Source organism: Halichondria panicea, chromosome 1, assembly GCF_963675165.1.
Source record: "Halichondria panicea chromosome 1, odHalPani1.1, whole genome shotgun sequence".
Lineage (NCBI taxonomy): Eukaryota > Metazoa > Porifera > Demospongiae > Suberitida > Halichondriidae > Halichondria > Halichondria panicea.
In genome coordinates, this window is record NC_087377.1 from 16892419 (window position 1) to 16907048 (window position 14630).

General features: G+C 42.7%; 3 protein-coding genes and 1 long non-coding RNA gene across 7 annotated transcripts in view; 2 read left to right on the plus strand and 2 right to left on the minus strand.

The window, feature by feature from the left end:
* The window catches only part of LOC135352230 (uncharacterized), a 64628-nt gene extending 62152 nt beyond the window's left edge, over nt 1-2476 (plus strand). Inside the window, exon 8 of the mRNA XM_064551391.1 lies at nt 1466-2476. Coding sequence (XP_064407461.1) covers nt 1466-2398 — 933 coding nt within the window. The 3' untranslated portion in view covers nt 2399-2476. The remainder of the gene's footprint in view (nt 1-1465) is intronic.
* The window catches only part of LOC135352267 (uncharacterized), a 53303-nt gene extending 38680 nt beyond the window's left edge, over nt 1-14623 (minus strand). For 2 of the 4 annotated variants that reach the window (XM_064551456.1, XM_064551457.1), the window contains exons 1-4: nt 14483-14623; nt 13250-14012; nt 12885-12940; nt 11620-11728 (exon numbers count right to left, since the gene is read on the minus strand). In XM_064551456.1, the coding sequence (XP_064407526.1) occupies nt 11620-11728; nt 12885-12940; nt 13250-13371 (287 nt within the window). In that variant the 5' untranslated portion in view covers nt 13372-14012; nt 14483-14623. Of the gene's footprint in view, nt 1-9817; nt 10050-10276; nt 10357-10619; nt 11314-11619; nt 11729-12148; nt 12805-12884; nt 12941-13249; nt 14013-14482 lie in introns of those variants that run through there. The other 2 variants (XM_064551455.1, XR_010399692.1) reach the window with 2 other exon arrangements.
* LOC135352282 (uncharacterized) lies at nt 2447-5969 on the minus strand. Its single transcript, XR_010399716.1, has 4 exons — nt 5839-5969; nt 5096-5214; nt 4123-4276; nt 2447-3783 (listed from the first exon to the last, which is right to left on the minus strand). It is a non-coding gene; the product is annotated as an uncharacterized LOC135352282 (long non-coding RNA).
* Nucleotides 6155-9643, plus strand: LOC135352237 (TRAF2 and NCK-interacting protein kinase-like). The gene is made up of 7 exons (XM_064551408.1): nt 6155-6293; nt 6376-6945; nt 7197-7523; nt 7590-7823; nt 7905-8051; nt 8352-8426; nt 8632-9643. The coding sequence occupies exons 1-7, from the start codon at nt 6183-6185 to the stop codon at nt 9562-9564; spliced, it is 2397 nt and encodes a 798-aa protein (XP_064407478.1). The 5' UTR covers nt 6155-6182; the 3' UTR covers nt 9565-9643.
* Nucleotides 14624-14630: the final 7 nt, after the last annotated feature.

The following is a 14630-nucleotide window of genomic DNA, read 5'->3' on the forward strand; positions in this document are numbered from 1 at the left end:
TAACGATGATTTGACTGTTTTCTTAGACAAGCCTCTCGGTAAAGGTGCATTTGGAGCAGTCTTCAAAGGCAGCTACAAGGGCGAGATTTGTGCAGTCAAAGTGCTGCTTCACGATGCTATGGAGATGCAGGCAAGTATTCCAATCGCCAAAGACGAAGAAGCTAGCAATGCAATTGATCGTGAGAGTGATTTTCTCAAGTCGTTCCAGCACCCAAACATTGTTCAGTTTTTGTCGACTGCCAAGCACCCCAAATCAGGGAGTACAATCCTCGTTGTTGAGCTGATGGATTGCAATCTGAGATCCTATTTTTCTGGCCTTGATGAAGAGTCCCTCACTAGCGAATGTGAAATTAGCCTCTCCAAAGACATAGCTTGTGGTCTGGCCTACATTCATAGCAAGCAGATTATCCACCGTGACCTCTGTGGTGATAACGTTTTGCTGAATCTTTCACGACCAATGCCTGTTGCAAAGATATCCGACTTTGGCATGTCACGGCTATACGATCCCTCCAAGCTTAGCCACACTCTCACAGCCATTGGTCACCGTATGGGGTATCTACCTCTCGAGGCTATACGATTGGAAGAGAAGAAATACGATAACAGCCTGGATGTGTTTTCCTATGGGGTGATTGTGACGCAAATTGTTTGCAAGCTGGAGACGATCAAATCAGTCAAGGATCGATTATTCCATGTTGCCCAGATCCCTCACACACACAGGTTAAGGAAGCTTATCGACAGTTGCTTGCAAGAAGACATGACGAGGAGACCATCTGCCAGGGACATCTGTGAGTCAATTATAATTATGTGTTTTACGTTTCCACTAACTCCTAGCTCTAACAGAAAAATCATTTTATGTTGGTATCGATTTTCTTTTACTTTAGATGCTGACCTGACAACAAGCTCGGACACAGTGGAGGCAACAAAGAGGGAGTCAAAGGACCCTCAACCAGTCAAAAAGGTTCGTACATGTACTGTGATAATGAGATTCCCACAGCAACAATAGTATTGTACCTTAACATGCATGGATGCTATCTCATGTGTTAAGCCGTAACTACACATCCGTTTGAGTGTGCCTATAATTATGTACTTCCTTTAGTGAAGATTGTCTCGTTCTGTTGTAGATTTTTCTGTAATGTTATTCACGTCTGTGTTTGATTTCCACCAACGTTCCCCTGTACAGACACACGGGGAACAGATTAAGCACAAAGATGCTGAGCTGGTCAGGAGAGACGCCATCATTCAACAGCAGAGACAGGTGAGACAAAATGCACCATTATATTATTGCAGAGCTATAGTAGAAGCTTTGATCTCTTATAATCGTACTGTACATTCTATTAGACTGGTGGGCGTGGCGTGGCCTCTTAAGCTAATTAGAGAAAGTGATTTAGTGTGCATGCAATTATTGCTACAAGTAACACTCGCTTGTTAGTAGACACTATCCTAATTACACTCATTCATTATTCAGGGTCCCCCTCCCAGAGAGTTGAGACCTCCACTCACTCTGAAATGGAGAAGAGGAAAAGACATACCAATCAAGATGGGTACCACGGTACAGAGTGTTGTTATCGGTGACACGGTGTATGTTGGTGGAGGGCGTGCAGGCAATGATCGTGACGTGTGTACAGTGATGAAGCTCGAGCAAGATCAATGGACCAATCTACCAGAGTACACTGTCAAGTACTTCGCTATGACATCACTCGCTAATCGACTAGTGCTGGTGGGAGGACGTGATCTAAGAAACAACAAACCCACCAATCAGCTTGCAGTGTTTGAATCAGGGGAATGGACTCGCCCGTACCCACCAATGAACATTGCTCGTGATTCCTCAACAGCTGTCTCCTTCAACAACCACATCATTGTAGCTGGTGGGCGTGATGATGAAGAACGTACCTCCTCCTCTGTGGAGGTGTTGGACGTGGCATCAAGAAGATGGTACATTGCTCAGTCACTACCTAACCCACGATCAATACTGAAATCAACTCTCATAGGAAACACCCTCTACCTAATGGGAGGGTGGGATCACACTGGGAGGCCAACCAAGACAGTGCACCACGTCGACCTCAATGAACTGATTGCAAAGGCCCATTCGAACCTGGACACACCCACTCTCTGGCAGACCTTACAGGAAGTACCACTCGTGTGGTTAGCTCCTCTCAGTATTGGGAGGTCACTATTAGCCGTTGGTGGACGAGACGACAGACGCAACCCAAGTTCAACGATCCACCTCTACCAGCCTGACACCAGGAGGTGGGTGAAAGTGGGAGACCTGCCTACTGCACGATACTGCTGCACATGCTCAGTACTTCCTAGTGGAGAGGTCATTGTAGCCGGAGGACAGACAAAACTGTTTACTGCATATACTCCAACTGTTGATTTCTTCTCTATAAGTGCTAATTAGTTATTTTGTTAATTGTTTCTCTTTAATATATATTGTGCGTTAACGATATGAAATTTTTTATTATGTTCTAATTAAGAAGTTGCAACAGAATTAATAATAAGTTAATAATAATATTATTATGACACGAAGTACATAATAATACTACAAAATAATATTTAACAGTCTCATAACAAGTTCAGGTCCTTGGTTGGGGGTCTTGTCCGAGGGTAGGGTGGACACCTTCTCCCAGAATACAAAGTCTATCTCCTCTTCCGAGTCAGACAGTGAGGGGTGGGGCTCGGGAACTGAGGGGTTAAAGAGTCACATGGTCATAGTCACACTGAGTGGCCAGTTTACGTGAGGCCCCTCTCTTTCTTAGCAGCATAGTAGGCCTAACGGTGTGTGTGTGTGGGGGGGGGTCGTACATGATTGTACATTGCACACCTTCAAGTAGGACACACTATAGCTGACCTTGAATGAATTTAAGGAACTCCACAAAGTATGACACAAATGCATTTTCCAGCTAACGTACTCTGTACCTCTACCTCCATTGTCAGTGCCTCTTCTTGTCTCCTCAACACTTGGCCGGGCTGAAAAATGGCCGCATAACTAGGGGCCGGAAAAGATGAGGGGTGGAAAAATCAAACAATAGTACAGAAGACAAATCAATCAGTCAATCTACAATTAGAACTAGAGCACTGAAGTGCTACCCTCGGCTGTTGACATAAATAATAAAGATCTATAGAAACCAGAGGAGTGTTATACTGTATAGCGGGTAATTTTCAGGGGACAAAATATTCGTGGTTCAGCAATATTGAGACATTTCGTGGGTAATATTTTCGTGGTTGCTGCTTGCACTGCAGGTAAAGGTAGGCATGGTCGCTTCATTCGTGGGTAATATTCATGGTCAGACCTCCAACCACGAAAACGAAAACCACGAATATTTTGCCCCACGAAAATTACATGCTATACGGTACAATAGTATGATCTGGCTAAGCAGCAAGTAACGGGAGCAAAAAAATAAAACTAGACTTAGATAGGGCTGAAACTTTTGAGAACGAGTTTTAGTAGAATCATAACACTAATAGTATCTTATTGCACTAGATTATAATGTTACTTCAAGATATACAGTGAAACAGTATAGCTGTACTCTAGAGGTGGCATAGGTCCGCTATGGAGTCCATTAATTAACCTGACTGTATTCTATAATAATCTCTATAGAGTGACTAGAATAAGAAAAGCTTCACTACAACTCTACACACTAACTGACATGACACAACTCACTAGTCGAGCCACTTTGATTTCTTGCTCTTGGACTTAAACAAAGCCGAGTCAGCACTCATCCACAGAGAACAGTTAGCTACTTAACTTCTTGGGAGGCAATAAAGAGAGTGATGGTGCTTTATCTGCATTCAAGTGGTTGTATAGTGATATAAAGTGTTAGCATGTACCGTAGCCGTGAGGTGCAACATTTCACGTTTTTCGGGGCAGAGCAGCTAACGTGAACATTAAAACTGGGATAAAGCTATTGATGGGTGTGGTTTCCTAACATTGAAACGTGAATATTAGAACCCATGAGCATTTCTGATAGCCCAAGAGCCGCTATACGGTAAAACTAAGGATTATGATGACTGTTTTACAAAACACTACACGATGACCTTTACCTAATATGCTCCAATATAATACTAAGATCTTACCTGACATAACACGTTATAATAACAGTAAGTAAATTACATGACCTTTACCTAATAGCGAGAGGTACTTCTCTTTGTACCCATTTTTCCGCTCCTTCTCAAAGTCCTTACGTAAACTTTTACCTCCAGTTTGGTGACACACGCAGAAACGGAATTATTTTGCTCTTGTAGGGTAGAGGCTGAGGACTCGACAGTCACCTTGTCTCTGTGGCAGGGGTGAGTGAGGGGGCGTGTGTTTGCGTGTGTGCAGAGAAACGAGGGTAACTAGTAAAATCATTAATTCAATTATGATATGAGAGAATACAGATGACCTTAATCAAAACTTGCAGTTAAGCATGGGCTTATAATCGAGTAAGCGCTAATAATCCAGTTTCTACAGGTACAATAACCAATACTCTAGCCTTTATAGGATTACTAAAACAGAGCCCCACACTAGTTGGTGGCAACATTCCTGTCCTATGAATTGACGTATTCAAATAGAATGGACACAGGCACGTGAACCACAAATTAGAACTAACAATTAACAAACGCATATAAATAAGCATAATCACAATTTGCAGAACGGAGCTTTGACTCCAACATGGTCTCAGATAAGGCCCAAGGCTACGGCCCAAAGGCCCTGTCAGGCAGAAACATGACTTGTGCATAAACAAATGGCTCTGGCCAAACACAAAAAGTGTGAAAACTCCTAATGTTGATTCCAGTAGGACACTTCTAGGGGAGTTGTCCTTTTGGGTACTACAGAGCATTTATAAAGTCCACTGCTAAGCAACAATTATACAACCAACTGAAAATGCATTCTCAATATGCAATAATAATTAGATGTCCTTTTTGCCAGCTAGTTTCGTAGTTCTGGATGGGGATCAATCCCGTACATGTACAATGCTAATACTAAGATCATCATGGCAGATTGTTCATGCATGCACGAGCTCAAAGACAGATTATTATGGCCTGGGGGTATGCACATTTTGACATTTGAAATTCGGGAAAAGCTATTTCACAATTATAATATGATTGCATTTACCGGAGAGGTGTGGAGGAGGCAGTGACCACTGGAGAGAAGCTTGCTCTCGGAGGTTTGAACTTTTGGGCATTCAGGTTGAACTTGACGTCTTTGCATTGGGGTTCAGCTTGAACATGGCCCTGAGGAATTGCAAACTCAGTACATGTACACATACAAATACACATACATGTACTAAACTATGCGTGTTATTTAAATATTGTCCACGCTCATTTTCAACAATTTGGGCATGAATTTCATATTGATTTAAGCACACTATGCACTATAAAGAAGAAACCGTATATAGCAGGTATATTTCGAGGATATTAAAAAGGTAGACTGGCGCGTAGCGTGAGCGAATGGCAAACTGCTTATCAGTCACTCGTCTCAGCGGAATATATGGATCATAATTATGACACTAGCAAACATGAATATCATTATAGATAATGTGGTTATATTTTGCTATGAGATTTAGCTACTATGGAATGTATTGAATCCCCTGAAGTGTAAGTGCGGTTACAATTACAGGGCTAATATGACGTTGAGCAATCTGATAGGCTGCAATGCTCGTTGCAGCTGAGACGAGTGACTGATAGGCAGTTTGCCAGTCCCTCGCATGCGTAGGCTCCTCAACATACATATACTATTTACTAGTTTACAACAGTTTTTCCGGACCATCCAAATACAATACTTGGGTACAGTGAACATGACAATGTTGGCAGTAGGTATATCCTATCAGGCTATTAAATAACAACACTATCACTCACTCATCATCCTGAGTTTGTCATCAGACTTGCATCTTTACGAGCAGCTTCGTCATGTAGGATCATCTGATTGGCCAGGAACTTGCCATTCCCACCTCCTCAGCAATGGTCTCTCTCCATGGTCCTGGTTATGTCACTGTGGTCTACAAATTATAGGACTGGACAAAGCCTCCACCTAACACTGAGACAATAGTTAGCCACTTGCTCCATGTTCCATGGGTGCTGGGTGACCACGTGGTTTGCTGATTCAGCTGTTATTGCATGTGATTGGACATTGGAATAGGAAAAAGGGCGTATCTTGTACATCTTGTAGCGCTAGCTAGCTGAGTCAACGTACTTAACTACCAATGTTTTCTTTGCGAGATGATGCTGACTTGAGGGAGTTTGTGCTGGAGAATGTGGAGCACTTTGGAGAGGAGAGAGTTCTAGGAACTGGCTCCTATGGCTCTGTTCAAGAGGTCAGTCACTGCATGCTCTGTTTCTGTGCACTGTCTCTAGTGTATCTGCTAGCTATTCAAGTGTGACTGCCTCCATGCACAGGTGATGATCAATGGTGAGGTGTATGCAGCCAAGAAGATTCACGAGGTTCTCCTGGAGACGGACGAGCGTGGTGGAGTGGCCAACCTAGTTGGGAACTACCGCCGAGAGTGTCGACTCATGGCTCGCATCCGTCACCCCAACATCACCCAGTTCATTGGGCTGTGTTTCGTGACTGGCTCTCGACTTCCCCTCCTGGTCATGGAGAGGCTGGACTCAAGTCTGGACGATCTCCTGGAGTCCACCCCCAACATCCCCCTCTCTGTCTGCCAGTACATTCTGGTCTGTGTGGCTCGAGGGCTGCTCCACCTGCATCGTGAGTCCGTGGTCCATCGTGACCTCACTGCCAGGAACGTCCTGCTGACGGCATCTCTGAGAGCCAAGATCACAGACTTTGGTAACTCTCGTATCGTGAATCTGGAGCCTGGTCGACTGGCCAGGACTCTGACGAGGTTTCCTGGGACACTGGTGTACATGCCGCCCGAGGCCCTCTCTGACAGAGGTCACAGTGTGTACGGACCCAGTCTGGACGTCTTCTCTTTCGGAGTGCTACAATTGTTTTCACTGACACAAGTATGTGTGTAGTTAATGATATTCATAGGTTAGATTCCTGGTGACCATTCATGCAGTGAATTACCTTATAAGTATTGTGGTTGTATGTGTTGGGGAGATCCCCCTTTAATATTGTTGACCTTCAGCAATTGCATTTTGTATGTATGATTGTGAATATACGTGCACTCGTTTTCTCCATACATATAGACATACATAAAAACAATCATGACAGTCAGTATTCACATGTTCTTCCACTCGTGTCATTGGACTAGGTGTTTCCTGGAGATCTCCTTGCCCCCACGTACAGTGACCCCAACAACCCAGACCACCTCCTGGCTCGCTCAGAGTTTGAGCGTCGAGGTCCCTACACGGCTCTCCTTGAGAGGAGTCTGGCGGATGGACGTGAGCACCTTCTGTTTGGTCTGGTGAGGGAGTGTCTGGCCAACACCCCAGAGAGAAGACCGACCACCGCTGAGCTCCTCTCGTCTCTGGAGGAGGTGGGGAGGGAGATGGACGGAGGACTGCTCCAGCTGGACATTGCACGAGTGAAGACTGCCAGGACCCTCAGGGCAAAGGAGAAGAGGATAGAGGCTCTACAGGTGAGTCCAGTCTAGTGAGCTAGTGGGTGAAAGGGTCTGACACTGCATGCTGTACTCTGTTCTCAGAGAGAGGTGGTCCAGAAGGACAGGATACTGGAGAGGAAAGATGAGCAAATAGTACAGAAAGATGAACAACTTACTGAGAAAGATGAGCAACTTACTGAGAAAGATGTACTTCTTGTGCAAAAAGACGATCAACTAGATCAAAAAGACGGACTTCTGGCACAAAAAGATGAGCTACTTGTTCAAAAAGATGAGGAAGTAGCAGACAAAGATACTCAGCTGGCTAGACTGCAACAGGTCAGCAGAACCAGTTTATTTCGTTTATTATAAGCTATTTTGTTCAACAAGCTAGCATGTTGATAACCTTTTTTTATACAGATATTGAATAGTGTCCGTACTAATGCTGCCACCAAAGATGGTGTGATTGCTGACAAGGACAGACAACTCAGTGAACAAGAGTCAAGGATCACTGATCTCATTTCCCAGAGAGAGGCTGCTCTAGTTGAGAGGGCCGCTCTCTTACAGGTATTATAGTAGTCACCAAATGCACACACTCTTATACGCTAGTATTATACTACAATAATGATATTTGTTTGCGTACATGTAGCTAAGTGTGTCGATGAGATTCCAACAATAGTAGTATACCTCAACAATTGATGCTATTGTATAAATCATGTTAAGCTGCTAAATACACATCCGTTTGAGTGTGCCTATAATTATGTACTTCCTTTAGCAGAAATTGTTGTTTGTTCTCGTTCTGTTGTAGAATTTTCTCTAATGTTATTCATGTCTGTGTTTGATTTCCACCAACGTTCCCCTGTACAGGCACACAGGGAACAAATTGGGCACAAAGATGCTGAGCTGGTCAGGAGAGACGCCATCATTCAACAGCAGAGACAGGTGAGACAAAATGCACCATTATATTATTGCAGAGCTATAGTAGAAGCTTTGATCTCTTATAATCGTACTGTACATTCTATTTGACTGGTGGGCGTGGCCTCTTAAGCTAATTAGAGAAAGTGATTTAGTGTGCATGCAATTATTGCTACAAGTAACACTCGCTTGTTAGTAGACACTATCCTAATTACACTCATTCATTATTCAGGGTCCCCCTCCCAGAGAGTTGAGACCTCCACTCACTCTGAAATGGAGAAGAGGAAAAGATATGCCAATCAAGATGGGTACCTTGGTACAGAGTGTTGTTATCGGTGACACGGTGTATGTTAGTGGAGGTGGTGGTGCACTCAATGATCGTGACATGTGTACAGTGATGAAGCTCGAGCAAGATCAATGGACCAAACTACCAGAGTACACTGCCAGGTACTTCGCTATGACATCACTCGCTAATCGACTAGTGCTGGTGGGAGGATATGATCCAAGAAACAAAAAACGCACCAATCAGCTTGCAGCGTTTGAATCAGGGGAATGGACTCACCCGTACCCACCAATGAATATTGCTCGCTATTCCTCAACAGCTGTCTCCTTCAACAACTACATCATTGTAGCTGGTGGGCGTGATGATAAAGGACATACCTCCTCTGTGGAGGTGTTGGACGTGGCATCAAGAAGATGGTACATTGCTCAGTCACTACCTAACCCACAATCAGATCTGAAATGGACTCTCATAGGAAACACCCTCTACCTAATGGGAGGGTTCGATCACACTCGGAGTGCAACCAAGACAGTGTACCACGTCGACCTCACTGAACTCGTTGCAAAGGCCCTTTCCAACCTGGACACACCCACTCTCTGGCAGACCTTACAGGAAGTACCATTTGTGCATTCAGCTACTCTCAGTATTGGGAGGTCACTATTAGCCGTTGGTGGAGCGGACAACAGACGCAACCCAAGTTCATCGATCCACCTCTACCAGCCTGACACCAGGAGGTGGGTGAAAGTAGGAGACCTGCCTACTGCACGATTCTTCTGCACATGCTCAGTACTTCCTAGTGGAGAGGTCATTGTAGCCGGAGGACAGACAAAACCATTGTATGGTAATTATGTTCAAACAGTTGATTTCTTTTGTATAAGCGATTAATTAGTTATTGTAATATGTTGTGCATTGTTAACAATCTTTTTGAAAAAAGTTTTCTAATTAAGTTCGCATATTTCGTTTATTTTTATTCGAACTGTTGATCTATAAGTGCTAAATACCGTATAGCACGAAATTTTTGAGGCATTTATATTTTGTGGATAGGCCTCTTTTCGTTGCACAATGTTTGCGGAATGACTGCTTAACGGAAGCCACGCCTTAAATATTTGCATGTTATAAGCAGGTAAGAGAAAATTAAGTTGCAACAGAATTTTATCGCATATAAAGTTATTATGATGACATGAAGTGGTACATACATAATTACATTGCCAGAAAATAGTACAAAAACAGACAAAATAATATTTAACAGTCTCATAACAAGTTCAGGTCCTTGGTTGGGGTCTTGTCCGAGGGTAGGGTGGACGCCTTCTCCCAAAATCCAAAGTCTATCTCCTCTTCCGAGTCAGACAGTGAGGGGTGGGGCTCGGGAACTGAGGGGTTAAAGAGTCACATGGTCAGAGTCATACTGAGTGGAAGTTTGATAGTAAGGGGTGAGAAAATCACATGATAATAGTAGCTATAATTTATACTGGCTAAATGCAAAATGGCTCAACTATGATAAAAGGGACACCACACACAACACATGTACTGGTATACAATATGTACGTACTTACATTATGAATACTAGAATAATCGTAAGAGTCAGTTAAAGTGATACCTTTTGTGGAGAGTGAGAGCTGCTGAGCTTTGACACTCTCCAGGAACTTGTCAAAGTCCTCCTCGTCCTGAGTCAGTGTTCTGTAGCCAGGATAAACAACACATGGACACATTCAAACTGGTAGTGTGATGAAGGGTCTGGTACACGTACTGTACAATGTCATGTACAAATATTGTGAGCTAGTGTTCTCAATTGACACACGTTTCCCTGTACACACCTAAACTGCATACATTGAAGCATACCTTGTATACAAGTGCATGTACATACAGACTAGTAAGCATGTACATTCAATAGTACACAGTCAACTCATTGCACTGCATAACTACACATTATACACACGTACCTTAATTGTTCTTGATGAAGGTTCTTCTCAATGCCAGCTAATGGTTAGCTCATGAACAAGCAGTCGATTACCAGGCCAACTTTGGAGGAAGTGCCGCTTGAGATGGAGGCTAGGCTGCACATAATTATAATGGGCGTGGTTACATATAAATGGGCTTTGCTACAATATTTTTCTCAAAGAGCTCCACACAAATATCATGTATAAAAACTATGTATACATAATAATAATAATACTGACAATGTAGCTATAGTAAGTGAAGGAGATATTACTAAAAAACACACGTTAAAACTAGAACAGTATAAACAGTCCACAATTATAATATACTGTACACTACTGTTGAGAGGATTGGTCCACCGTTTCCATAGACATTGAATCTTGCCCGGGGCTACCAGCACTTGAGTTGCTTGTGAGCACATTCTGAGCCAGAATCAGAGTGTTGAGCAGACTAGCAGCAGCCGCGGCAGAGAGACCACCACCACCACCACCACCACCCCCGCCATTGTTGTTGGCTTGTGACAGCATGGAGGATTTCGGTACAGGAGTTGACGGAGAAGTGGTCGTGCTCGCAATGGAGGATATACTATTATTATTATATTATAATATATACTATACACTATTGTTGAGAGGATTGAAATACGAGCTTTTTCAAGTAGTCCACTGTCTTGTCCAGTACTGTTCCCTTGCTGTACACATACTGCAGTCAGGGAAACATGACGTGAGGGTGAGACATGTACGTGGAGATAACAAAAAAACATACTTAGTTGCTGTTAAAAAATAGCAATTTTACTTTATGTGTAACTAACTACATGTGTTATATACGATGGCCTCTGCTGGATTCTATGCTACTACTAACATAACACTGGGCTCTACACTAATGCATGCTTAAAAAAGCTTAGCAATAATATTAAGAAATTTAGGCTTAAAAAAAACCAAGTTAGTAGTTATTTCAATGGCTTTCAATAGTACTTTAGTATACACATGAACAGACACACACACTCACCCCGACAATGGAACCAGTATAGTTGCGTCTTTCTTCTGACAAGCAGGCACTATCTGAGCCAGTATCTTGATGAGCTCGTTGATCCTGTCCCGACGCCAACAACGGTCAACTGGGCGTGGGAAGAACAACAACAACTGGTAATTATCGTGTTTAGGGCATGTACAATGAAGCTGAGCCAATTGGCAAAATGAATGAACCTTGACCTCACACACACACACACGTACACCACTGTATACAGTATAAAAACCAAGGCATAATTAATAATTAAGAATGCGTTTACAGCATTAGATAGCCTCTACAAAACAAGTTATTAGTTATGCCTCGAGGCGTAGCCGCACGAGAGATACGGTAAAGCTGACTGTGTGTGTGTCTGTCTGTCTGTGTGTGTATTCCAGCTATAACTGCTCAACGGTTGCAATGCGACGAAAACTAACAGCTTCTATAGGCTTCGAGCCACGTTCTCTTGGATTTTGATTCTTGGATTAGCAAACTAAAGCTTCTTTCTCTAGTTATGGCTAGTTTGACTCACATTGAAGGCTGTTGCAGTCTCTTCAGAATCTTTCATAGCATCATCTGTCCTCACAAATTTTCTATTCAACATATGAGTTAGCCTTGCACTAAAGCGCTAGCTTTTTGTTAGCTACAATACTCAGAAAATATCTGTTAAAACAGCTAGCTAGCAGTAGCCATTTATCTCTTTGGACACACCCTTTAATTATTCCTGTGGATGTAATGCGCATGCGCACTCATTCCCCATGTGTGATATCCAAGATCCAGATCCTCCTGGCAGAATCATGTTTGTCTTGAGGGCCTGGTAAGCCACAAAACACTACCATATATATAACAATATAGATAACAATATGCATGTACACAGGTCTTTTCTTCTTAGATATTATATACACTGAACTACAGATCCTGGAAGAATCAATTTTCTTCTTTCTTGAGGTTGGTAAGCCACATAATACAATAAATAACAACAATAGATGCATGTAAATAAGTATTTTTTTCTCAGTGACTTTATATAGATAAGCTAACTTTAACATAAAATTCATTATAGATAACACTCTAATACTTTTGAGCGAAAGCAAAAACATGGCAAGAGGCATTAGCACAGCGCCAGCTTGAACACTAGTTTTAGAAGTGGCAGATTTGATGTTAAAGCTTCGTAACTGTACTTTGTGGGAAATGCTTCTATTTAATTATGACCACGTATGTACATGTACATCTGTTGTACACTCTAACTTTCAGTATTGAATTTGCAGCACCTTCGTTGTGTGTAGCCTTCCTCTGAGCTTCCCTGTTGGCCGCCATATCCCCAGACCTGCAAACCAACCACCATAATAACAACACTCCTCACAGTTACCGTATTACTAGAATGTTTACGAGCATAAGTATGCGAATTTTTAAACAATAAAATTGCAAAACCTAATTTTGGGTAAATACACACGATCCTTGCCAGAACGCAATAGTTAGATCGCAAAGGGTTGCCGATTTGGCTGATTCGCAAAGGTTTTTCACCAACAGCAAAATATTCTAGTAATACTGTATGTAGCAAGAATGATGCTTTCCCTAACACATACTGTCATACATGTTATGCAGAGGTAGGCAATCACATGAACTGTGTACTCACAACTGCATTTGAACGATGGGGTCGGCCGTGTGATAATCCATAGTTGATATCCCGCTCATCTTGGGTGCTATAGGTCGACCCATTGCATGCAGTATCTCAGAACTACTGGATGGTGGGATCATCACATACAGAGGACCTCAACACACACAACAACATAGTAAAAACTGACTACCGTATAGCGCGAAATTTTCGAGGGGCTTAATTTTCGTGGATTTCGTGGGTTAGCAATCCTACACGAAAATTAAGTCCACGAAAATCGTTCTTTACCTGCTATAACGTGCAAGATCTAAAGGCGTGGCTTCCGGTAAGCAGTCATTCCGCGAACATTGTGCAACGAAATGGCTTTTAGAGGCCAATCCACGAAATATAAGTGCCTCGAAAATTTCGCGCTATACGGTATTTTTCAACACCACTTCCAAGAAACCTCATTTTATAATTATTTTATATCAAACATTAGCAATAATACTCATGGTTATACATGTAATTAGTATGTACAAGCACTTGGATAACTTATCGAGGCCTATAACTTTTGGATTTGGCCAAAAAGCACACTGATAAATAAATTTGGCCTCCATTACTCACCATTTTGGCCAGACTCTGAACCAGATGAGGTGCTCCTAGTGATGAGGAACTGAGATGAGGGGGTGGTCTGTCCACCTTGCTGCATCTGGATGAGGGCGTGGCCTATAGCGTTGAGGGTGGAGCCATCCTCAGAGGTCATGTTAGAGGGCAAACCATCATCGCTAGTGAGCGTGTGGACCTCCTGTGTGAGTGGGCGGGAACAACAAGTGTGTGTGTGTGTGTGTGTGTGTTCGTTATTTGGGAGGTAGTTACCATCATGCAAATTCTAACCATGTAATTCGAAAGCGAAAATAATACGAAAACGAAACGTCCAAAGTTAGGGTCCACATTAAAACCAACTACACATTATACACAAGTACCGTACTTGTTCAATTTAAGGCGACCCTTCAAATATGCGACACCCTCAATCTTAGGTAATATTCTGACCTCTAAAAGTAGACAATTATTTTTTTATGTTGCGTCCTAAATAGAGGTCAAACCACGGCCTCGATTCCAGGCCGCTAGAAGTAATTTTAAGCAGCCTGTAATCGAGGATAGTAGAGTAACCTCCAATTAGATGCGACCCTCTAAATATGCAACACCAGGAATGTTTCTCAACCTCCAAAAGAAATGACCTCTCGTTTTGTAATTATTTACGAATAAGTACATTACCTTGTTCTTGATGAAGGTTCCTCAGTAGTCCCTGTCCATGGACTCATGTCTTCAGCCTCCACCAATACAGACAAATAGTTTGACCACTTGCTCAGAGCTTCAAAACTGACTGCACAAGTTCTTCTCTCTGGAAGCACCACGTGGTTTA